Source organism: Convolutriloba macropyga, chromosome 2 (assembly GCF_964194025.1).
Source record: "Convolutriloba macropyga chromosome 2, txConMacr16.3, whole genome shotgun sequence".
Classification (NCBI taxonomy): domain Eukaryota; kingdom Metazoa; phylum Xenacoelomorpha; order Acoela; family Convolutidae; genus Convolutriloba; species Convolutriloba macropyga.
Window position 1 is genome coordinate 42,316,755 of NC_134469.1, and position 26,769 is coordinate 42,343,523.

Sequence of the window (26,769 nt, forward strand, 5' to 3'; positions counted from 1 at the left end):
TCGTTCTATTTTGGTCTTCTAAATTCCTTTCACTCGAATCTACAGTTCACCCTTACATATCTCTACCAGCTTTGTCAAAATAGTTACTGGTTTTTGTACAAATGACGGATGCTGAAATAGTGACAGTTTAAGTACTGAAGTATAACTCAAATTTGTCCAAAATTATAATTAGCTAGCTCAACAACCCAGTGATTCAAGGAAAAATTTTAATTGTGTAATTAATGTGGTGTGAAAATGTATGTTAATAGGTAGAGATCATTGAGGTGTGTCCCAGTTGTTATGCTCATCATTTGATGGGCAGTGGTGGGTTCTCTCAGTTGTGCCAAGAGGCACATGAACCTGTCTGGGCTAAAGTGTCTGGATATCCCTACTGGCCTGCAAAAGTCATCCGCGAAAAAGCCATGCAGGTCGAGGTGCAATTCTTCGGTGACCATGACAGGTATGGACGGTCACAGTACATCAGTTTAGGACATGAGCATTTCTTCCTTCATTGACAGTTGAAAACCTGATTACATGTATGAAGGATAAATGCCGGATAAACCTAAACTGCGAAGCTGCAAATGCGAATTATTTTTTCAAAAAAATGTGACTGTGTTTTTGTTACTATCATGCAGAGACAATTGTTAGGGACACTTGAGTACTGCATGTTGTCAAGTGACTTTCGAAGTTGTCGTGGTCTCGAGCACGAATAACAAGAATTTTATTGTTTTAATAATTGAATTCAAAATGGTCTAAATGTAAAAATGTTTACAGGTATTTAAAGTCCGTATCAGTGTGAAAATTTACAGATCCGTCTGGATATAGATGAAATGATTTGGGTTAATTTACACCTTAGTTGTGAACAAGTTTTCCCCCTTGCCGTATAAGGCAAGCACTAGTGCAGTTTTTTTGCAATTAACACATTGTTCTCCCTACCGGAGAACATGCCATTTCTATCTACTGGGAGGGTCGGAGAATTGGTTTCTGATCGTGTCTGGTGGTGGGAAGGTCGAATCTATCACACAAATTTATGGTTTATGTGCACTGATAAACTTGTGGTATGAACAAATTTGAATCGACGATTCGGTTCAAATCAGAAACCATTATTCAATTTCACTCCACTAAACATCAGGTGAAAAGTTTCTTTATATATCGAAGTTTTAACTTAAGTTGCTACTTTCGCCACTGTTCGATATATCACATCCTCCCTCCTTTTTTAAGCAAGTTTGTAGGGATAGCTTTTCCAAATCTTTCTGGTTGTTTTTTATTTCTGCTTGAAGTTCTCGTGGCCACTGAAGGTTGTTCCCTTTTAACTACTGAGGTTTCTTTAGTAGAGTTGGGTGATGCCACGTCTGTGTCGTCCCCACTGCTCTCAGACTGTGAGTCAGTAGATTCAGTCTTGATGTCATCAGGTTCCAGCCCTGCAATTTGGTTGTCACTAACAAGCACTGTCTTGTTTGAATTCTCCGGCTGAATGAACGAAGTGTTCATTCCTTTACGGATAATGAAAGTATCTGGAACCGTTGGCGAACTGTTCGTCGGTTTGAAGAGGACTCGTTCACACAGATCAAAATCAGTGACTGCTGGAAGTATTACTTTGCGTCCCAGTAGCAGTTCTACAGGAGTTTTGCCCCGCGTCTTGGAAGTGTTCCGATGTGTCATCAAAGCCCGCTGTAGGAAAGCGCCTAATGACACATTAAGATTTGGACTCCAGACTTGAATAGCCCGTTTCACTGTTTGGACCGCTCGGTCAGCAATCCCATTTGCTCTTGGATGGTAGATGGGAGATTCCATCTTTTTAATCCCAAGTGATTCACACCATTGCTTTAGGTTACTGCTCACAAACTCAGGACCATTGTCTGATACTAATATTCTTGGTATCCCAAGTCTTGCAAAGATTTGACTCAAGTGCACCTTCACTGTTTGTGAGGTTCTATTTCCCGCAGGGAAGGGTTCTATCCAACCTGATCCCGCGTCTACTATCACTAAGATACTACCTTGATCCTTGACGTAGCCCCAGTCCATGCGGAGTCTTTCCCAAACTTCAGCTTCCGGCAAAGTAGATACTGTTTTTTCCCCAGGCTAGGCCTGTTTTCTTGGAATTCCTTACCTTTACTAATATATCGAAGAACGTCTTGACGATGCCGGGCCACCAAGTCATCATTCGAACTGCTGTTTCACTTGCATTTTTGCCTGGGTGAGTCTCATGAGCTTTGGCCATCACCATGGTTCTTAGTTTGGGTGGAATGAAAGGCACAACTCCTTAAAAGATGATTCAATTGTGAATGGTCAAGGCGTCTCTGTTGTTCAAATCCCTTCTGCTTCTGAGCATTGTTTCCAGATGCCGCTTTTTATTCGTTTGATGACATCTTGAAAGAGTCGATTCGATGCCAGCTCAGTTTTCATGTCTGACTGGGTGACCAGGTTGGATTGGACGAAGTAGATATTGTCAAGAGCAAAGCAGACTCGATCATTGTCGTTGTCAAAGTCTAGTCTGATCAAAGCATCAGCGTGGGCGATCTGTTCTCCGGGTGTATATTTCAATTCGAAGTAAAATCCCATCAGCGCTATCGCCCATCTCGTAATTCTTGCTGATGCTGTTTTCGGAATTTCTTCGTCTGAGGCGAAGGGATATTTGAGAGGTTTGTGGTCAGTCTTTAGAGTGAACCTTCTTCCGAGTAGGAATTGTTTCAATCTTGTGACCACAAAGACGATTGCAAGTGCCTCTCGCTCAATATTGGAGTAATTTTGTTCGGCTTGTGGCAACTTCCTCGAGACGTAGATCACAGGATGTCCTTCTTGTGAGAGTACCCCTCCTATAGCTTTCTCTGAGGCGTCTTTTGTCACAGTTGCTTCCTTCGTCAAGCTGTAAGGCTGTACAAGAGGGTTAGCACATAACTCGTTTTTGATGTTTTCAAAAGCGTTTTGCTCTTTCTTTTTCCATCTGAATTCTTCCTTTAGAATTTCGTTTAAGGGTAGCATTTTTGTTGCAAAATCCGGTATCATTCGACCATAAAAATTTGCTAAGCCTACAAAGGACTCGAGTTGTTTCATGTTTGATGGCGGTTTTGCGTTTTTGATTTTCTCAACATGGTTAGGATCGGCTGCTATTCCTTCTTTGGAAACAGAGTAACCAAGAAAACTTACGCTTGAAACTGGTTTTGAGTTGAACTTCTTCTCATTGACGGTGAAATTTTTTTCACGTAGCCGACTCCTGACCGCAAGCATTCGTTTCTCGTATTGATTCTTTGTTGTTCCATATACCGGGACGTCGTCTTGGAAGATGACCACACCCTTGATTCCTTTGACAGTTGACTCAATGCATTTCTGGAAGATTGATGAAGAGTTCTTTAGGCCCTGAGGAAGCCTGCACATCTTGAACAATCCTTGCGATGTGTTGATTGTTCATATTTCTTTTGCATCCTCGTCCAGCTCAATTTGATAGTATGCGTCTGATAAGTCAATTTTTCCAAAGTAAGAGGCCCCCATGGAGATTATGGAAAATGGTCTCCATGTCTGGGATTTGATAGTCCTCGTCCATAAATTTGCCATTGATGTGAACTTTCAGGTCGACGCATAGTCTCAGAGCTCCATTTTTCTCCGCTGCCACCTTACTGGTGATGCATTTGTGACCCCACCAGGTTGTACTGGCTCCAGGATGCCCTGTCGTACCATTGTCTCAAGCTTCTCTTTGACCCTGTCTTGGAGAGGTAGAGGTATCTTTCTGGCTTTGCAGAACATTGGCTGTGATCCCGGTATGAGTTTCAAATGCGCTTTGTATCCTTTGACTGCAGGTAGTCTTTCATCACTCACTGCATTTATGCCTTCTTGGGGTAGTATGTCTATCCCAAGTAGCCCAAATTTTTTGTCGGATTGCACAACTGCTAGTTGTTGCCTATACTTGCTTCCGCTCCACTCAACATCACATGTTAGTGATCCCAGAAGCGTCAATTGATGACCGTCATAGGCCTCGAGACGTCTGACTTTCCCATTTAACTGAGGTTCACCAAGCTCAGTCCAAATTAAAGATGATATCATGGTGCTATCAGCACCGGTATCAACTTGCATTTCTGTTTTATGGTCTTTTACTGTAATGTACTCCCATGTCACACCATGTTAAACACGTTTTCCCGTGGATAGTACGTTCCCATCTCCATTTCGGATGATGTTTGATCAGACAACTTAACCTCTTCCTCGCAGAAATTGTTGTGCTGGTCAGACTTACCTGACTTAGGCTGTGTTTTACTTCTGCACATTTCTGAAAAGTGCCCCACTATTTCACAGGTGTTACATTTCTTGTTCAAGGCCGGACACGGCTTGCTACTGTGTGGCTTACCTCCACATCTTTTACACAGGTTACCATTGCCTTTATTACCGGTGAACTTTTCACTAGGTGTTCTGAAGGTCATTTTGAAGTTGTAGCCCACTTCTTCTTTTATTACAAATGGTTTATTACCTGTTGAGGAACTCAAAAAAGCCATTGCTTGACTTCTCAACTGTAAGTTTTCTGTCATTTCAGACAGACACATCGTTGGCTTAGTTTTAATGCCGTCTAATAGTCTTAAATTGGCCTCAGGGTCTCTTAATTTGGCCTCAGGGTCTCTCACACCTGAGATAAAGTTAATTTTTAGCAACTATTCCTCAGGGTTGGTTACTGTTTTAAGTTTTTCAAAGTCACAATGACGTGCTTCTTCTCTGAGGCGCGCTAGAAAATCGTCGTCATATTCTCCAACGCCTTGGACAACGGACAGAAATTTAGCCCTTTCTGCAGTTTCTACTCTCTCTTTAGGGGAAATATAGTTTTGAATAGCTTGTCTGATCTCTTTAAAAGGAGTGTCTAACAATTTTTTAGGGCTCATAAGGCTCCTAAGTTTAAGAAGTGCGTCCTGGCTGCATATACTAAGAATGAGATTTGTTACCTGTAGGTCCACGATCGTACCGTCGATGTTGACTTTATCTTCTTTCTTCCCTGCGCGACTTTTCGTCACAAAAGACATGATCCACGCAGTACAGGATTCAGCATTCTGCAGATCCAAGGTTTGTCGTTTGGTGGTCTGGATACCATTGTCGTGGTCTCGAGCACGAATAACAAGAATTTTATTATTTTAATAATTGAATTCAAAATGCCTCAATTTGCAAATTTTCACAGGTAATTATAGTCCGTATCAGTATGAAATTTTACAGATCCGTCTAGATATAGATAAACTGATGTGGGTTAATTTACACCTTAGTTGTGAACAAGTTTTTCCCCTTGCCGTATAAGGCAAGCACTAGTGCAGTTTTTTGCAATTAACACCTTGTTCTCCCTACCTGAGAAGATGTCATTTCTATCTACTGGGAGGGTCGGAGAGTTGGTTTCTGATCGTGTCTGATCGTGTCGAGTCTATCACACAAATTTATGGTTTATATACACTGATAAACTTGTGGTATGAACAAATTCGAATCGACGATTCGGTTCAAATTAGAAACCATTATTCAATTTCACTTCAGCAAACATCAGGTAAGAAGGTTTCCTTTATATATCGAAGTTTTTACTTAAGTTGCTAAGTTCGCCACTTCTCGATATATCACAGAAGTGCCACTTTTAAGTGTTTGAGATGGCATTATTTATAAAAATCGCCTAATGTTCACTCAAATTTTTGCCTAATGGCTACAAAAATCGTATTTGCATAAACGACCTTTCGTCTAAAAACTCATCCCCATTTTGTTCCTTTCTTGTGACTGAAGTAGTTTACTTGAAACGCAGTACAATAAATATAAGGATTGACAATATTGAAACGTTGACAGTCTGTAACAAATAATTGCTTTATACACCCGTTATTGAGTCTTCGAGAAACGGCGTTTGTAACTGTTGCTCAATGGGAATTGCAGGCAGTAACTGTCGTAGGCTGTTTATTCAATATTTATGTACTTTGTAGCTGTTCGGACTTCATATGTAGCTTTTTTTAAATGAATATATTTTTTCTGAAATAGTCCACTTTATTTTAGAGCATGGGTTCCAAAAAACAAAGTCCTCCGAATGTCCAAATCATTGCCCGAGACAGTAAAGCATAATCACAAAGCATTTGAAATATCAATGGAGGAGCTGAAGGACTATTGTGAGAATCTGCAGCTCGTTACGAATTTTAAGTTCTCGCCTCATCGTACAAGTTTCACTGGAGAAAACAAAATAAGCCGCATTGAAGTAAAACGGACGAGGCGCTTAAGCAATTTTGAATACGACTTCGATGAGACCAAAACATCAGTCAAGTCAGAGCCGGATTCATCCGAGTCAGCAACTGAATCTGATGTAGGTTTAACCGAGGAAGCAGAGAAAGAAGTAAGCATCAAAGAGGAGCCATCAGATGGGTTGAATAACTTGGACGACACTTTTCAAAATCTAAACACAATGACAGTTCCTACATCGTCTTCTTCGTCATCTGCACCAGATTTACAGACATCATCGGGGGACATCACATCTTCAAATAGCAATAGTTCAGCCGTCTCCACACCCCAAGTGGAGGCGGACCCGGACGATGTTGAGAACTTTGACATGCGGTTTCATTTCTTGTCAACGCTCAACAGCTCCACATTCCTGAGATCCTGGAGCGATACTTTGGAGAAGGACTGGGTCTCCGAGAACGAGGAGTCCAACAGGGATGAGACCAGATGTGACGTAGAAAAAGTAGTCACTGCAGTACAGAGTCGATTTGCGGGCAAGTCTGGCGACTCATTAGCTAAATTGAGCAGAGATCTCGGTTCAACCTCGGCTTCTTCATGCACTAGTCGCAGTGCCAATTCATGGCTCGCCGCTCGACAGAAGAGTTTTCCTTCCATGGTGCCATTTAGTAACCCCATGGCTACACGGACCATTCCAAAACTGCAGTGTACGCAGCCAAAACAACCAAGTCCTCTACTAATGCAACCTCCTACTTCAGACGCGTTTTCATTCACAGATGCGCCTCTGCATAAAATTCCATCCGCCAGTCGACTCAACATGCAAGTTAGACAGAGCATTGATCCCTTGTCTCCGATGAATGCTGCAATGGGACCACCCCCCACAATGGTAAGCGCAGTTCCAACATGGCCAGGACCAATTCAACATTTGCCTTTTGAGCAGAACCCTGCTCTCAATCCTCCAAACATGTTCAACCCTCTGGAGCGAATGCTTCCCAGCTCTACTTTTGGGCCAACTCCGATTGGGCCTACAATAATACAGCAGAGTCCAACACCGGAAATGTTCATGCCTACAATTATTCCTTTACAAAACATTCAATCAGTAAGCACTGGAAACCAAATACGCAAGCGATTAGCGGACGACCGATTTTCAACCAATAGTAGCGAAAATTTGTCGCAACCGACTGTTGCAATGCGACCGCGTCTGGAAGTCAAAGGAACGCCCAATATGGAGGCTCAAACGCAAGGTAGCCTTACTGAGGCAAAAATAGTGGATAAAGTCACTGAAAAGGTAAAACATCTTTAACCACCCTACAAGACAAAATATGATCTTATTTTATAATATGAATCATTTCTTATTAATAGCCGCCCTCATCTTCTCAGCCGGCTATTATAGCGCTCCTGTTTTTTTACAATTCAAAGAATTTTAATTGTATTAGGGCGCTGTCTTTTTTTACGGCTCGAAGAGGAGTATTGGAGAAGTCCTTTTTTAATTGCTCTTGAACGCAGTTCATAGCAATTATTGTAAACGTGTGTGTCTTTTTTAATGCACTTTTTTTAGAACATTTTGCACTTTTCTTCTAGAACATTCTTTGACTTCTCAAATGACTTTTTCACGCTTTCGTTCATCATTTGTGAGTGATCTCGTAGCGCAGTGGTTAGGGCGGGTGGCCTTGGATCGGGAGGTCAGTGGTTCGAGTCCTGGTGGTTGCGAGGTTTTTTTGCACCCATAAAAGAAATTGATCTATACTAAAGACCATGAATTAAATTTCCTCGCCTGTCGTTCAAGAGCAATTCTTCCGACATTTGTCGGTTTATGTTTTTTTTAATCAATTTTACTGGAGTGATTTTTGAAGCGGGAAATGAAAGACGTGAAAAATTTGGAGTGATTTTGGCAATGAACAAAAGTGAAGAGTGGTGCGAAAAGAGAGTGGTTTTTGTTCATGCCGCTGTTTTTGAGAAAGTGAGAAATTAATGTGTGAACAAATTTTCTCTAAGCGAGCGAACTTTTTTTTTGTTCACGTGCGGCTTTTAAAAGCAGTTTCTTTGCAACTTTTGATGATTATGAGGTTTGATTATGATATTGTATTAGTTTTAGGCTGTTTTGATATGAATTCAAGGTTTCGAGTAGTTATTTGAGTTAAATGCTAATTTTGAGGTTTTTGATCAGTTTTCTTGAATTTTAGACGAAATTTAATGAGTTTTTGCCTGTTTTTTTTGTGTTAATGCTTTAAGTGCGATTTGAATAGAAGCTTGTTACTCAAGAAATATTCAGATACCAATTGACTAAAGTTTTATTGATGTAGATCATTGTTTTCTTAGGAAAATTGACAGAAAAGTTGAGAAATTTTAAACCAATTTAAAATTTTTTTGCAGTTTTTCTTTTTTTAGACTTAGAGAAGTTTCTTAGACTACTATGACTTGTCCATTGTTTTGCGAGCTTTTCATTTCCCTAATTGCAAAGGAATTTTACTCGGCTTTATGTTTCCTTGTACTATAAAAAAACTCATTAAGTTTTTCTAGTTTTTTTTCAATTTGTTTTTCTGAATGCCATTTCTATTCTTCCTTAATTTTTTATGGCCATTGTGGAGGTTTAGGGTTCACAATAGTTGTTCTAGTTGTTAGGTCTTTAGTATGGGCAATTTTTGCTTCCAGTCGTTTCGGGAATTCTTCCGGCTATGTGTTTAATATATGTTCACACATTTTCATGATTTTTGAAGTCAAATTGGAGTAGTGATTTTGGTCACACCGAAACAGGAAGTAGAGCGAAAAGACGAGTCGTTTTGCGGCGTGAAATTTTTTCGCTCTAAATTCAAAGAAGAGTGAAAAATCGGTGCTAGATCAAAAATCCGCTTTCTCGCTAGTGTTTTGTTCACATGCGGCAATTTCACTTTTATTTTAAGCGTTTTTTCGATTTTTTGGATCGGATTTTTTTCTAAATGGTTTTCCCAATCCGTGCATAGTCCGTTCTAGGTCTAGTTTTCTGTTTAGTCAATGAAAATTCTTTGAAGTGTACATTGTACGTTAGGACTTGTCCTGCTATGTTTTTTACTTTGTTGAACCTTTTTTTCGCTTTACCCATTATGCCGCTTTTTCGACATTTTGCGTGAAATCTTTTTGACGTCTCTAGGCTAATTTAACTCTTCTGTCATTCTGCTCAAAGTCCTTTTAAACATTAGCTGCTCAGCAAAGCAATTCAAAATGAAGAGAGTCAGTATAAAACAAATCAAAGTCAGAAATAGAAACGGGATAAACCCATAAAGCCCATTTTTAGATGCCCGGTACTTGAACTTTGTTCTCATAAGTTTTAGTTACTATCTATAATGCTTATTGGTTTTGATATTAGACCCTGTAGCCTCTCACTGAGAGACAGGTGTATGTTCAATTACGAAATGACATCAAAATAAATCGCACTTAAAAATGTTTTTATACTAAAATCAATTTTGTTGATATTTAGTTTTCTTTCAATCCCAATAGAGTTATGGGAATCAACGGCGGCTATTTTCCGGCAATCTGCTGGTTATGTTATAATTTGCTATGTTTAGCTCTCTGATTCACTGCAAACTATGGTGGAGTCATTTCTCTCGAGTCGTGGGATCAACAATAACAACATCAGCTCATCATCAGAACCGAGTGCCAAAGTAATCAATAACGAAGAGGCAGCTGGCCTCACAACTGCCCAATTAGAGAGCAAAATAAGCAGTTTACAGGGTAAGTGAATGATTAACAGCATGAGCAACTTCGATGGCTCAGAGGGCTCTTCTGCTTTGTTAAGGTCCAGGAAATCGATTGCTATTAAATGCAATGTCACAAACAATGTCACTTAAAAAATTTGGGCCCTCTATGTCGTTTTTATGGGATCTTTTCTGTCCTTGACCTTTCGAGTCTGTCTTCTCGGATCTAAATCGCTCTTTCATCCATGATTTTGAGCAGCTGAACTCAATTGGCGGAGTAAGCTACTAAAAGTCAGAATAAGAGCTCTAATAACATTGTTTAAAGCGCCTCCCCCTCGCAATCGGTGATGATTCAATCTCTCCACTCCCACCCCGGCATGAACAATTGAGCCTTGTCGCTCATTCGAGGGATATACTGCAATCAGTTACGCTTTAAATTGCGACTGTTGCGACAGAACTACTTCTGCGACGTTAGTCTAAATATTTAGCGTGCTTGCGGTTTCGTTTCCAAAACTGACTCATGAGAGCTGTCAGATTTCATCCAATTGGAGAGGCGTTTTTGTGATCAGGCAAAGTTTGTAGCAATTATATTGGTAGCTTTTTGATGCGATTTGTCGCTTGACCGTGTTTTCGTCCAACCATTTAACTTTTCGTCCTCAAAAACGGGATAATCACGTAAAGCCCGGAGGTCATTAGGCGACTGAGCAGCTCTCTTAGAGCCTGTTACTTTATTATTCTGTACGTACGCGGTTCACGGATACATAACCTTATGGTGTGTGTGTGTGCGGGGGGTCTTAGAGTTTGACCCCCCTCACTTCACACGCATCCCCACCCCAGCGCATCGTTCCACCTCTTTACCCCAGCACACTGGATACCGCTCTCCCCTCCCCACCTCCCCGTGCCCCCACCCGCAAAGCTCACCACGCACCTGCAATTAAACTAAAGCTAGCCACCCTAAAGCTAGCTATTGACGAAGACAAGCGATTGCCGGTCGTTTGAGAACAGTTCGCCTGAGGTTAGTCAGTTGTGGTTATATATTTGAGAAAATTGAGGAGAGTTTGCTCGGTTGGGACAGTTGACTTCGTTTTCCTTCTTTTCGATGCCCGCTTCATTCATGATGAAGGTTGCTCAATCACGGTTTTTTAATATTGCTCTCAGTTGAAGTTTGCAGCAATTATATTAGCCCTGTTGGTCTTTTTTATGTGATTTTTCGCTTGACCGATTTTTGGTCTGACCCATTTGACTTTTCGTCCTTAAAAACGGGATAACAGGTAGCGCCCGGCGGAATTAAGTTTCACTAGAGGGGCTTTGCCGCGTTTAGTAGTCCTTCCAATTCTTAGTGTGGTGAAGCTACTGAGAAGTCCGTAGTTAAAAGGTTAAAAGTCATTTTTAGGAGTTTTTGAGCCCAAAATGTTGCAGTTTGTTGTGGTTTTTTGTCATTTTTCAAATTTTTTGTTGGACCAGTCTAAATTGAGGCAGGTTTAAGTTGATTAAGGTCATGTGCAAGACATGAGTACTTCATTTTAAGAGCTATATGTTTTTGTACTTCAAACAAATCTGAATTAATTTTCACAATTTTAAATTTTGTTTTTTTTTGTCATTTTCTAAGTTTTTCAGCCCTAGGTGTCAAGAAACCTCATATAGGGTTTGATAATAGGTTACTGCATATTTTCTATTGATAATGGAATGGTTTTCAGCATTTTAACATCACGAATTTTAGCATTTGTTAGACAAAATTTGCTTTTATTTTTTTGTGACATTTATTGTCATTATTCAAGTTTTTTCAACCCCAGGGGCCCGAAAACCTCCATAAAGATTTGGCAATCAGTTTCGTAGTTTTTTTGGGCATGGAATTTTTTCAATTTCTTGATATCAAAAAAATTAGCAAGTTTTTTGAAATTTTTTTCGGGTTTCTCGAGCCTCAAGAGCCAAGGAACCTGGTCTATGGTTTCAAAATAAACTACTGTTAGATTCTAGATGTAATGCAATGTTTTTCAAGATTTTTTAATATCACGAATATAGGCATTTTTTTCAATATTTGCAATTTTTCCAGTTTTTTTAATGTTTCGGATTTTCTCCATTTTTTGGCACCAGGGGCACAGGGACCTCCTCCATGATTTGATAATAAGCTGCTGCATAGTTTCTAGAATAATGGAACGAATATCAATTTTTAAATGACTCTAATTTTGGCATTTTTTTGATAAAATTTAATTTTTTTTTTCAAATTTACGGAAAATTATTATCATGTTGCAAGTTTATGGCCTTTATGAGCCAATGAAACTATTTAAGGCTTGATGTAGGCATGCTGGATTGTCCCTTGAGAAAATGAAATGGTTCTGAATATATAAACATCGCGAATTTTAGCAAGTTTTGTTTTTAATTGTTTTTAAAATTTTTTGTATAATTTTGTCCTTCTCTGAGTTTAACAATCATTACTGGGCAAGAAATTTTTTGAAATCTTGCAGATAGGTTACATGACAGAATTCCAGAGACAAGAAATAGTGGTTAACTTTTTTTCACTGCGAAAATTGGAAAATTTTCTTTTAAATTTTGCACTTCCCATTTTTTTTTGACATGATTTAATTACTAACGAGGCTAGAAAACTAAAAGTTGCAGAGGCGAATCTCATCATGTAAAACATTCCTCGATCTCTTTCTCTCTCTTTCGTTTGGGGTTGCTTTTCTTCTCTTTTTTGTTCACATTTTATCTCTCTCACACTCCATCTCTCTCCTTCCTTAATTGGGCGCTCTTTTGTTAATGGCGCACAACAGCTGGTGTTATGTGGCGTGTTTTCATCAGCTATTACCCTCACTAACGCTGAATTATAATACGAGAGTGTTATATTAAGTGACTTTACTAGCATTTTTAGGAAATCATTTTTAATTGCTCTTAAACGAAGTTTGTAGCATTAATATTAATCCTTTTTTTGCGATTTTTCGCTCAACCGATTTTTCATCTGACCCATTAGACTTTTCGTCCTCAGAAAAGGGATAAGAGGTAGCACCCAGGGAGCAATAAGTTCTCTGAGAGCCTTTCAGCCCACTAGTCTCCAAGTGTGCGATTCACAGAAACTGTTTTGGAGACTTATACTTATGGTGCGAAGGGCGGTTCTTAAAATGACGCCCCAGCCCCCCCCCACAACCCCACAATCAGCCCCTCTCACTTAAACCCCCTAATCTCCACCCCTGAACATCGTTCAGGCCGTAAGGGCACCGTGCAGCCGTTATTAAATGGCAGTTAATGGTTTATTAATTGGTCTCCAACAAAGTTTGTAGCAATTATTTAGTCCTGTGGTCTTTTTATGCGCTTGACCGATTTTTGTCCGACAATTTCACTTTAGTCCTCAGTGGGATAAACAGTTAAAGCCTGGAGGTTGTCAATTGGTTGAGCGGCTCTCTTAGAGCCGTACCCCTTATCTAAGTATGCGATTCAACAAAACTGTTTTGTAGAGACAATTTCATGATGTGAAGGGCGGTTCTTAGTGCTAGAATTTGACCACTTTGATCACTCCATACTCCACGTCCACTTGGCGATGTTGATCCCCTTCCCTCGCCCTCCCTCTCATTTAAACAATTTAGAAAATTTTTCTCTTCACAGGAATATTAGTTATTAATAGCAGCCCGCAGCTTCTCAGCCGGCTATTATTGCGCTCTTATTTTTTACTTCGTTGAATAAAAATGTGTTTTGCTTTACCTAATTTTGCCACTTTTTGGACAATTTGCGTGAAATCTTAACTTTTTCAGTCTAGATTCATTCTTCGCTCATTCAGCTCAAGGGGTTTTTAAACGGCGATTGCTCAGCAAAGCAATCTAAAGTGAATGGAGTCATAAAAACGAAATCAAAAATAGAAACGAGATAAACCAATAAAGCTCAATTTTAGATGCCGTCTGTTATAAGTTACAGTTACCATCTGTAATTATTGAAGTTTGTTCTGAAATTACTGTTACCTTCTCTAATGCTTATTGTTATTGGCACTAGCTCCTTTATCCTCTCATTAAGTAACAGGAGTATGTTTAACAAAAAGATGAAATCAAAATAGTTCGCAATTTAAGAAAAAAATTTCCTACATCAATCAGTTTTTTTATAATTTTTTCTGTTCCTTACGTCACAATCGAGGTTATGGGAATCAATGGCGGCTGCCTCTGACTATGTTACCCTGGCTTTCTCAGTCTATGTTCAAGGTCAAAAGAACTTTTAAGGTCTCAACAAAATTGTAACCAAGAATTACCACGTGCTTTAACAAAGTCACAAGAATTGTAACTTTCACATCGACAAGTTTGTTTCCGTTTGGATTCAAAAAGCTATACATAAGCAAAAAAAGCGTTGAAGCAGAGCTTCACTAGTAATCAAAAATATTGAAATGAACTTGTATTCATTTCTGGTCCGCCGAACAAAATCATAGGATATACCTTAGAATTAGAGTGAGCAAACGCACGCGGGTTAGGAACAGCTCACATTAGACATTAGATTCTCTATCGGGGGAGGTACATAAGACTAAGATAGGCTAAGTTGGGGTATCAAAAATAAGCTAATCATCAACAAAAAAAGCGGACAACCACTAGATAACCATCCCCCCTCAGTTCATTTAAGTTGATTAACTTAAAATTACTGACAGGTTGATTAACCTGGGTCTCGGAACAAGAGTTATCTAGTGGGGGAACAAATATATACCAAGTGTTTTTTGAGTCATTTTTGTGAAAACCAAGGAGGGTGAAACCGTCAAACTAGGTAGCATTAATCGTCCCCTCTGCGGTTCTAAGACTAAGTGTAACGTTTTTTGTGTGTTTTTTGGTTGTCTTATTTGTCGAGGGGACAGATAGCTGGGGAATTTTTGGGTTTTTCTTTTGTTTACATCTAGCAACAGTCATCTGAATCAAAGACACCCAAACCAAAGACCGACACAGCGAAAACAAAGACACAGCAAAGACCAACACAGCAAAGACAAAGACACAGCAAAGAACAACAGAGCAAAGGCAACGAAACAGCAAAGAAAAAGCAACTAATTAATCACCAAAGCCACAGACAAAAGACAAAGCACCAAACAAAAGTCTTCAACAATGACAGAAAACCTCGAGAGATTGAAAAAGTCAAGAACAGCCCACCGCACCGTTGCAACCAGATTAAACAACGAAGCCAAAACAATTACAGATAGACCTGGACAAAATATCAGTGTAGAGGAGCTCATACGACTGGAACAAATCTCAACATTGTTGACAAAAAACAGTTGTACCTGTCAGACATGAATCAGAAAGTTCAAAACCAGATGGATGACACCGACAGACTCGACGAAGAAATCGAAGAATCAGAAGATTACGACGACAAGATAGGACAACATGTTGACCTAATTAACCGCTTTGTCATGTACAAAAGAACCCCACCTAGAAGTTCAACACCACGATTTGCAACTGGACCGGCCATCACCAATGTAAAACTGCCCAAGCTGGAATTGCCAACTTTTTGTGGAGACTACAAGGATTGGACGTCCTTCTTCGACCAATTCAACGGAGCAGTGACAAGCAACAGCCAAATAACAGACAGTCAAAAGTTGCAGTATCTAAAAACATCAGTGAAAGGAGATGCCGCAAAGCTTTTGACCTCTCTCCAAATCACAGACGCAAACTTCAGTACAGCATGCGACATCCTGAGGAACAGATACGACAACAAACGATTTTGCGAGCCCATGTTCACGCAATAGTTTCACAGAAACCGGTAACAATTGAAAACCCAAAGGCACTTCGAGATCTCATGGAGACAGTCGAAGAACACATTAGCGCTTAGGAACCTTGGACAGCTCGTGGACGATCATGACATCTTTTTCGTGTACCTCATTGCAGAGATGAAAGACTTCATGGAAGAAAGAACACGCGCCCTTGAAGCAGCCACACAGCAGTCAGCATCAGCCATCGACAAGAAGCCCACAAGCAGCCCACAACTTCGAAAATTCCATTCACATATAGCCACATCAGCGACCACAACGTGTGAATGTTGCGACGAAAACCATAAAATTTATCAATTCCAAAGTTTCAAAGCACTTTCAGTACAGGTAGCATTAATCGTCCCCTCTGCGGTTCTAAGACTAAGTGTAACGTTTTTTGTGTGTTTTTTGGTTGTCTTATTTGTCGAGGGGACAGATAGCTGGGGAATTTTTGGGTTTTTCTTTTGTTTACATCTAGCAACAGTCATCTGAATCAAAGACACCCAAACCAAAGACCGACACAGCGAAAACAAAGACACAGCAAAGACCAACACAGCAAAGACAAAGACACAGCAAAGAACAACAGAGCAAAGGCAACGAAACAGCAAAGAAAAAGCAACTAATTAATCACCAAAGCCACAGACAAAAGACAAAGCACCAAACAAAAGTCTTCAACAATGACAGAAAACCTCGAGAGATTGAAAAAGTCAAGAACAGCCCACCGCACCGTTGCAACCAGATTAAACAACGAAGCCAAAACAATTACAGATAGACCTGGACAAAATATCAGTGTAGAGGAGCTCATACGACTGGAACAAATCTCAACATTGTTGACAAAAAAACAGTTGTACCTGTCAGACATGAATCAGAAAGTTCAAAACCAGATGGATGACACCGACAGACTCGACGAAGAAATCGAAGAATCAGAAGATTACGACGACAAGATAGGACAACATGTTGACCTAATTAACCGCTTTGTCATGTACAAAAGAACCCCACCTAGAAGTTCAACACCACGATTTGCAACTGGACCGGCCATCACCAATGTAAAACTGCCCAAGCTGGAATTGCCAACTTTTTGTGGAGACTACAAGGATTGGACGTCCTTCTTCGACCAATTCAACGGAGCAGTGACAAGCAACAGCCAAATAACAGACAGTCAAAAGTTGCAGTATCTAAAAACATCAGTGAAAGGAGATGCCGCAAAGCTTTTGACCTCTCTCCAAATCACAGACGCAAACTTCAGTACAGCATGCGACATCCTGAGGAACAGATACGACAACAAACGATTTTGCGAGCCCATGTTCACGCAATAGTTTCACAGAAACCGGTAACAATTGAAAACCCAAAGGCACTTCGAGATCTCATGGAGACAGTCGAAGAACACATTAGCGCTTAGGAACCTTGGACAGCTCGTGGACGATCATGACATCTTTTTCGTGTACCTCATTGCAGAGATGAAAGACTTCATGGAAGAAAGAACACGCGCCCTTGAAGCAGCCACACAGCAGTCAGCATCAGCCATCGACAAGAAGCCCACAAGCAGCCCACAACTTCGAAAATTCCATTCACATATAGCCACATCAGCGACCACAACGTGTGAATGTTGCGACGAAAACCATAAAATTTATCAATTCCAAAGTTTCAAAGCACTTTCAGTACAGGACCGAGCTCAGTTGATCAAGACAAAGGGACTTTGCTTCAATTGCCTACGCCCTGGACATCGAAGTGAACAATGCAACGGTTCAACTTGTAAGAAATGCAAACGAAAGCACAACAGTCTTTTGCATTTGGAAGCCAATAACAACTCGAGGACACCTCAACAGCGCCAACAGTGACAACTAGCAGCACGGCACCACAAGAAGCAAGCAATCAAGCATCGAGAACAGTCAACAAAAGCAAAGAAAATTTTACAGCCGCAGCACAGTCGCAGAATGAAGAAGAAGAAGAAGTATTTCTTCCCACCGCAATCGTTTCAGTTGACAACAACGGAAAAACAACTGATATTAGAGCAATTTTAGACTCAGGCTCCCAAAGCAACCTCATCACGGAAGATGCAGTACAAAACGCCTTGGATTGAAAAAAGAAAAAGCCGACGGCCGGGTTTTTGGACTCGGATTTCAAGAAGTCAACAACAGCAAAGGATCAGTAAACTTGATTCTGAAAACGAAGGACGAAGACTTTATCAACATCAGAGCAACCGTCTTAGCCAAATTGATCAGCAATCTGCGCTCACATCATGTGAATGTCAGCGGTTGGACAAAACTTCAGGACCTCAGTCTTGCGGACCCAAACTTCACCATCCACCGTTGATTTGATAATTGGACCATGACACTATGAAGAACTGATGATTGGAGACAACAGAATTAAGGAGCCTCAAAAGCCAATTACCTACCGCCTATCCTGTTTTGGTTGGCTCGTGATCGGACGTGAGAGCAAACTTGAAAAGAAGAGTACTCAACTTCAGTCTTTTTTCATTTGTTCAGAACCAGACAATTTACAGCGATTCTGGGAGATTGAAGATATTCCGACAGCAACACAGTGGACATCAGAAGAACAGAAATGCGAAGATCACTTCAAAAGTACCACCCGACGCAACTCAGAGGGAAGATTTGTTGTGAAACTCCCTTTCAAAGAAGACGCCAAACCCCTTGGTGACTCGTACCATCAAGCAAAAAGAAGACTACGGAGCCTCATCTTCCGACTGGAGAAACAACCAGATATATACAACAGATACAGTCAGTTCATTCAAGAATTCATTCAACTTGGACACATGGAAGAAGTTCCCAGGAACAAAATTCATATGCCTGCCACAAACTGTTTCTACTTGCCACATCATTGTGTCATCAAAGACGCCAGCAGCACAACTAAACTAAGAGTCGTATTCAATGCCTCAGCTAAGTCAGCCACCGGAGTATCTTTAAGCGACCGTCTAATGGTTGGACCGCAACTTCAAAAGGATCTGTTTGAAATTCTGATTCGTTTTCGGTTTCATCAGGTAGCACTATCTGCAGACATTGCCAAGATGTACCGACAAGTTCAACTTGACGATGAAGACAAGGAATTTCACAGAGTTTTGTGGAAAAATCCAAGTGACACAGAACTGAAAACATACAGATTGACAAGAGTGACCTATGGAATAGCATCATCTTCGTACCACTCAATTAGACCCCTCAAAGCCTTAGCAGACAGTTGCACCAACAGCAACGTTCGCCTTGCAATCAATAACGACATGTGTGTGGACGATTTGCTAACAGGAGCCTCAGATGTTGAGCACGCCACTCAATTGCAGGACGAAATCATCGCCACACTGAAAACAGCTTGTTTTGATATACGAAAATGAACATCAAGTGTTTTGTCACTTGTTGAGCGATTGCCTTCCAGTTTTCGCGAAACTTCAGACGAAATGATAATCAACAGCGATGACTACACAGTCAAAACCCTTGGAATGAAGTGGAGCCCTGTTCCAGATCATTTCACCTTCACAGTTTGCCTGGACAAGGACTTTCCCAACACAAAGAGGAAAATATTATCGGAAGTCACAAAGTTGTTTGACCCACTCGGATGGTTGTCACCAACAACAATTCAGTTGAAATATTTCTTGCAAATTCTTTGGATGGACAAGTTGACCTGGGACGAAACCCTATCGTTAAACATCCTGGAACAATACGGAAGATTTCGACATCAACTCAAAGAACTGGAGAAGATCAAACTTGAACGACGAGTTTTTGCAGCACCTTTTTCATCATCTTTGGAGCTTCATGTGTTTTGCGACGCCTCAACCACAGCGTATGCCGCAGTTGTCCACGTGCGCGAGCAAATGGACGACCGAGTGCACACACAAATGCTAACAGCCAAAACACGCGTTGCCCCAATCAAAACTTTATGTGTTCCACGTTTAGAACTCTGTGCAGCACTTCTTGGAGCTCAATTGTCCCAAGCAGTGAAAGAAGCCATCAATGACAACCGTTTTCCCAATCCCAAAGTCTTTGCTTGGACCGATTCACAAGTGACCATTGCCTGGATTAAAGATATCCCCAAAAAATGGAAGACTTTCGTTGCTAACCGAGTTGCCAAGATTCAGAGCATCATTCCTTCAGAAAATTGGAGGTTTGTACCAACCGAAGACAATCCAGCTGATTGCGCATCACGAGGAATTTCAGCCGACAAACTTCTTAATCACCAACTTTGGTGGAAGGGACCCAATTGGCTGCGTCAAGACGAGCAGTTTTGGCCTTCATTGGATGCTACACCTCTCTATAACGCCTCAACTGACGCTTTAGCCGAATTAAACTCATCAGCTCAACTATTTCTAGTAATGCAGTATCAGCAGCAAGACAACAGGATATAAGATCTTATCAGCCGACAGTCGTCAATGCATCGACTTGTAAGAGTCTTCGCTTACATCAAACTATTCACTCAACGACTACAAGCAAGAATAAATAGAAGGTCAAGCAACAACTACAGTCAGTCGCAACCTGCAATTGATCATTCAAATACGTATGAAAAACAAAAACCAAAATCAGTTTCCGACAGAGAACAGCACGGGAATGTTCAACTAAAGTCTTCTGACAACGACCAAGATCATCAGCATCTACAACACACGATGAAACCCCGAGACCAATCTTCAAACAATTTCACAGAAAAATTGTTCGTAACCAACCAGCAGGAAAACCCATGCGAAGATTCGGGTTTATCCAGCAACAATCCGGACGCACCTCATCTGCAGAATATCTGCTATCGAAACGATTCCCAACAACCACAGCCCATTTTTCAGAGCAGCCATAATGAACACCTACAGCCAAACATTCATCACCGCAGTGAAGAAGCAGATTTGTGCCCGCATCCCCCTCTCTTTCGAGCACGGAGAGCCAAAGGAAGAGAAATCTACGGAACGTATGAACGCACTTCAGCAAACAACCACTGAAATCCAGTCAACACCGACAGACTCGGTTCCACAATCCAGCAATTTTCTTTCAACACCAGAAGATTATCATGAATTGCACACCTTTATTAACCCGAATAAACAGCATCCGCACTTCAATAGTCAACGTCTAAATGAAACGCCACGAAAACAATGCAAATCAATTGAACAACAATCACAGAACGAATCTGTTTATGAGCTACAGACGGATTTATCAGCAAGTGTTTCATCGCCGCCAACAAGCTTTCTATCAACAGTTAAGAAAAAGAAGCAACTTAAGATAGCAAAAAGACAAATTGGTGTTTGTCATCAACTTTCCCCATCTGATCTCCGTTCAGCCAGAATAGCCCTTTACAGCATCATGCAACAACTCTTTCTGCCGGAATTCAAGTATAGAAAGGGATCAACAATACCAGAAGACTCAACTTCAAACCTACCAGTTGAATCATGCGGTAAGCGTATCAAGAAGAACAGTCATCTACTCAGCCTCTCCCCATTCTTTGACGAAGACAACAACGTGATCCGCGTTGGTGGTCGTCTTGCAAATTCGCCGTATAGCGTGGACAAAAACATTCCCCATAATAATTCCAAAAACATCTCCACTAGCCGAGTTACTCATCCGAGAAAGTCATTTGAGAAACCTTCACAGTGGACCCCAGATGACCCTTTTTGCCCTCCGACAAACAGTTTGGATTCCCGGAGGAATCGCCAGTGTTAAGAAGGTTATTCACAACTGCAAGCCCTGCATACGATTTGACGCCCGCATACGCCAGCCATTAATGGGAGATCTGCCAGCAGAACGGATAGTTGAATCTTTTGCCTTCCAGTTCACTGGGATGGACTATTGTGGACCGTTTTACACCAAAGATTCTTCACAGAAACTGCAAAAATCATACGCAGTTTCATTTGTTTCACCATAAAGGCGATACACTTAGAGCCAGTGGAAAATCTAACCAAAGAAGATTGCCTCGATACCTTCAAGAGATTCACCGGAAGACGCGGTACTCCCCAAGCAATCTACAGTGACAATTCGACAACATTCATAGGAGCCCGAGGAGAACTCGAATTCAGACGACTTCTTCGTGATGAAGAGTTCAAGGATCTCATTAACAATTTTGCGAGCCAAAATCACATTGATTGGTTTACAATACCACCCAGGACGCCGCATTTTGGAGGACTGTGGGAAGCAGCTGTTAAGTCTATGAAGCGCCATCTCTACAGAACAGTTGGATTGAATAAGTTATCAACCAGTGCTTCCACAACTCTCCTGACCCAAATTGAGGCCATCCTCAATTCTCGCCCTTTAACAGCGCCATCAACCGACATCAACGATCCCCTAGCTTTAACCCCTGGACATTTCATCATCGGAAGACCCATCACAGCAATACCCGAGCCATCTTCACCAAAGAACAACACCTGGTCACGACATTGGAGAAACATAGACAAAATGATTCGTCAGTTCTGGAAGAAATGGAGTGTCGAATACTTATCTTCATTGCAGCAGCGGAACAAATGGAGGATAGAAAACGTACAACCAGCAGTGGACGATATTGTGATCATCAAAGAAGACAACACTCCCCCAATGTGTTGGCCGCTTGCTAATATAGTACAGACATTCGACGGTAATGACAACATTGTTCATGTTGTTCAAGTGAAGACACAAACTGGAGTTTACATCAGACCAGTCAGTCGCCTCATACCCCTTCATCGAGAAGAACCAGAAGATCGTGGAGCAGATTAAATCAATAAACTTTGAGAAAAACCCGAAAATTCTCAATTGGTTTCATCACAACATGTACGAAATCAGTTTTGTAAGAAATTGATAATATTTCTGACGATTTTCACAAAAACCAAGTTGTCAGTTTCAACAAAATCATCTTCTTTGTACCCTCAACTGTTCTCGCAGGATAACAACAAAGGAAGCCCACAGATGTCACAATTGAACGAGTTCAAGGAGGCCGGGAAATGTTCAACGTCAAAAGAACTTTCAAGGTCTCAACAAAATTGTAACCAAGAATTACCACGTGCTTTAACAAAGTCACAAGAATTGTAACTTTCACATCGACAAGTTTGTTTCCGTTTGGATTCAAAAAGCTATACATAAGCAAAAAAAGCGTTGAAGCAGAGCTTCACTAGTAATCAAAAATATTGAAATGAACTTGTATTCAGTCTAGTTACAGTCTTTAATTGCTCTCGTAGAGAAGCAATTATTGTAAACGTGTGCGTCTTTTTCATGCAAAATTTTCGCTTGACCGTTTTGACCTTTCGAGTGACTTTTGCGCCCTTGACTTTTTGCGTTTCGCGTGATCTAAAATTCTCTCTCAATCACAATTTCAAGCAGCTGAACTCAATTGGCGGCAATTTAATACTAAAAGACAAATGAAAAGAGCGCCGAAACTGTTGCCCATTTTCCACTTTAAATCTTAATAGTAGTATATGTTAACCTCTAATGTGGTTATTTGAAGCCCAATATTAAACTTTTTAGTCCCATTTAGACTCCCCTCCCCCCGACTGAAGCAGGCTGCAATTGATTAGAGCTTCCACTAGTCGTTCGAGAGCAATTTTTCCGACGTTTATTTGGTTATGTTTTCATATGTTACTGTTTTACTGACCTTGACACTGTTGCTAAAAGATAGGAGTGATTAGTTTTGCTTTTGGTTACTTGTTTTTACTGTTGTCTTGCTACTTTTTTTCAGTAACGACAGGTATCATGAACTCTCTGTATAACTCAAAGCAAAACACACTTGTCACAACACACACTCAAAACAAACACAGATCTACTTGGTTCTAATTGATCAACATAAATATTATTTAATGGTTTAGCATGTAGATTATGTTTTTTCCAACTTTGTAAACGAATGGTTTCAAAGTAAAAAAACAATGAATAAAGTCAATAAATAAATTTTATATTGTCTCAAATAGCAGAAACAATGAGATATTTCAATATAAGAGACAAAGAGACTATGAATCATTTAGATTAACAAGCATGGTAAAAACTCGGAAAATAACTGCTACTTTTGGAGAACAAGTGTCTTAGGGGCAGTGCAACTAATAGCTACCAGTTTAAACCAAGAAGTAGTGTGTTTTGTTTTCGGATATTTAGAAATTACTGAGACAAAAGCAGCAAGAAATCAATAAAAATACAAATGTGCAACACTAATTTAAATCACTGCTGGCTTTAAAAAAATAGAGTCATTGTCACTAAAATTTTTTAAATAATTTTTTTACCAAACTAAACTGTGGTTTCAATGAGTGCTTTTGCTACCTGCATTTGTTTTTAGTTTTGTTACATAATGTTTTCGTTGCACCCCTAAAATTTTATATGCTTTCTGTATTTGTTGTTTACTCTAAAGATCAGAAGTGCAAGGTACGATTTTTGATGATTCTCAACACTTATTTTCAAAAAGTTTGGTGCAATTCGAGTTTCTCAAAATTTGCTTTTTCTTGTCCTTTCACTTTTTAACTTTTATTTAATATCTTGTCTATGGTTTCAATCACTTAGTCAACAGTTTTTTTTTGAGTTTTTTGGTGAGTTATTTATTAATAAACGCCCTCATCTTCTCAGCCGGCTATTATAGCGCTCCTGTTTTTACAATTCAAAGATATTGAATTGTATTGGGGCGCTGTCTTTTTTTTTAAGATCTGTTCACACATTTTCATGATTTTTGAAGTCAAATTGGAGTGGTTATTTTGGTCACGCCGAAACAGGAAATGGAGCGAAAAAGCGAGTGGTTTTGCGGCGTGATTTTTTTTCGCTCTAACTTTAAAGTAGAGTGAGAAAACAGTGTTTGAACAAAAGTTCGGTTTCTCGGTAGTGGTTTTTTGTTCACATGCGGCAATTTCATTCTGATTTTTTACTGTTTTTTCGATTTTTTGGATCGGATTTTTTTCTGAATGGTTTTCCCAATCCATTCACAGCTCATTCTGGACCTAATTTTTTGTTAGAATCAAAATTACATATCTCACTAGTGGTTTTTTGTTCTCCCTAGCAACATTTTGACATTGATTTTCTGTTTTTTGTTTTTTTTTTCATCTGATTTTTTTAGAAATGGTTTTCCCAATTCACCCATTGTCCGTTCTAGGTCTAGTTGTTTGTTAAGTCAATGAAAATTCTTTGAATTGTACGTCAGGACTTGTCCTGCTATGTTTTTTTATTTCGTCGAACGTTTTTTCGCTTTAACATTTTGCCGCTTTTTTCAGCATTTTGCGTGAAATCTTTTTGACTTCTTTAGGCTAGTTTCTCTCTTCACTCATTCTGCTAAAAGTGAATTTGAACATCAGCTGCTCAGCAAAGCAATTCAAAATGAACAGAGTCAGAATAAAAAATTGAAGTCAGAAATAGAAGCAGGATAAACCCATAAAGCCCAATTTTAGGATGCCCGCTATTTGAACGTCGTTCCTAAAAGTCTTAGTTACCATCTCTTATGCTTATTGGTATTGATAGTAGCCCCAGTAGTCTCTCTCTAAGAAACAGAAGTATGTTCAACTACGAAATGCCATCAAAATAAATCGGACTTAAAAAATGTTTTTGTTCCAAATTTTTTTTTTCGATATCTTCTATTCTTTCAATCCCAATCATACTTATTGGAATCAACGGCGGCTATTTTCCGGCAATCTGCCGGGTATGTTTTATTTGTTCATTTTTGTGTTTTTATTGGTGTAGGGTGTGTTGAATATTTCAGGTTGGCTTGACGGAGATTAACAGCCAGTTTTTCTCGGGATTGTAATCCAGGGTTTGTTTTACTATGTCTTTTGATTAATTTTACCAATCGATCATCTTTTTCGTTTTATATACGTCACTACTATAACCCTAGATTTGACTTACCTCTTTCACTGTTTCTACGGAGTGGATTTACTTATTCCATTCACTCAATGAGTTACGCAATTTAGTGAATACGATCAAGTTCAAAGGAGAAAAATCAAAGGAAGCGGGATAAACCGATAAAGCTGGGTCATTGTCGTGGTGCACTATTTTATCAAATTTCATAAGAGCGGTTGCTAGTTGGTTTCATTATAAAGCTCAAAAGCTTTCACTTTTGAAGCTGAATTAAGTATAGTTTGCGAATCTAACTGAAACTGCTCACAAAATGGGAACACTTTGACACTTCTGTCAATTTCTATCTCTTTCTTTTTCTATTTCAATCCCGATATTCGTCAAGGTGGTGAATTTGCTGGGTGTGTTTGTATCTTTTACAAGACTACGGAGTGACAAAAATGCTGTGGGACTCCAATAATTGAAGGCTATGATTGTTTTGCAGTACTTTAATTTAATTGGACAAATTGGTTATCTTAACATTGACAATTATATTGATCAAATTGTTTTCATTTTTAATGTAAAGAACACATCATTTTTTCCGTATGTATGAACTTGTTTTTATCTGCGTGATGATTTTATTTTTATTTGCTCTCAAATAAAGTTTGTAGCAATGATATTAGTCCTGTCGGTCTTTTCTTACGCGATTTTTCGCTTGACCGATTTTTCGTCTGACGCTTTTGACTTTTCGTCCACAAAAACAGATAAACAGGTAGCGACCAGCGGGCATTAAGTGCTCTTAGAGCTTTTCAGCTCTGTTTAGGCTCAAACGGTTTTGGAGACTTGTACTTATGGTGTGAAGGGCGGTTCTTAGAGGTTGAGATACCCCCACTGTTGACCCCCCACCACTATTGCCCCCATCCCCCACCGCGTTGTTGCCCCCCCCCCCCAACCCAGTGTTGCCCCAACCCCCATCAGCCACCGGTGAACCCCCCTCCCCCAGGCTAGCTACTGACGATTAACCGCTTGCTAAAAACGCATTTTTTTTCAAGCTTTTTGAAAATTGTTGACATTTTTTGATTTTCATCAGCCCTAGGCGTCGAGGAATCTACTCTAGGTTTTAATGATAGGTTACTGCCTTGTTTCTAGTGGTAGTAGAATGGTTTCAACATTTTAACATCACGAATTTTAGCTATTTTTTTGGACAAAATGTGCAATTTTTTCAATTTTTTTGACATTTATTTTTAATAGCCGCACAGCGATAGCTGGGGCTATTATTGGCCTTCTCTTGGTTTTTTTTATTTCGTCGTCATGATTTTTGTTACAACCATATGACGTCACAGCCACTTTTTGTTCATTAGTTTTTGCAATTTCAACTGAATTGCACGGGTGACGTCATTTTTCGCTCTTAGTGGAGCGAGTTTTTTTGTTCATGCGCGTGATTAAATTTTTGGTCACACTTGACTTACCTCACTCTCAAAAATGACTTCCTCAATTTGAAATTGACTTTTATTTACTTTAATTCAAAGAGATAAGGTCAAATGGGTGTGTGTCACTCTAAATGAAGGTTATTTGAGATCAGCTAATA

At 39.9% G+C, this 26,769-nt stretch overlaps 1 protein-coding gene across 2 annotated transcripts in view; it reads left to right on the forward strand.

Moving 5' to 3' along the window:
* Positions 1 to 26,769, forward strand: part of LOC142358678 (uncharacterized) — a 67,235-nt gene that overhangs the window by 34,278 nt on the left and 6,188 nt on the right. For both annotated transcript variants that reach the window (XM_075410180.1, XM_075410179.1), the window contains exons 5-7: positions 249 to 439; positions 5,968 to 7,426; positions 9,681 to 9,846. In XM_075410180.1, the coding sequence (XP_075266295.1) occupies positions 249 to 439; positions 5,968 to 7,426; positions 9,681 to 9,846 (1,816 nt within the window). The remainder of the gene's footprint in view (positions 1 to 248; positions 440 to 5,967; positions 7,427 to 9,680; positions 9,847 to 26,769) is intronic.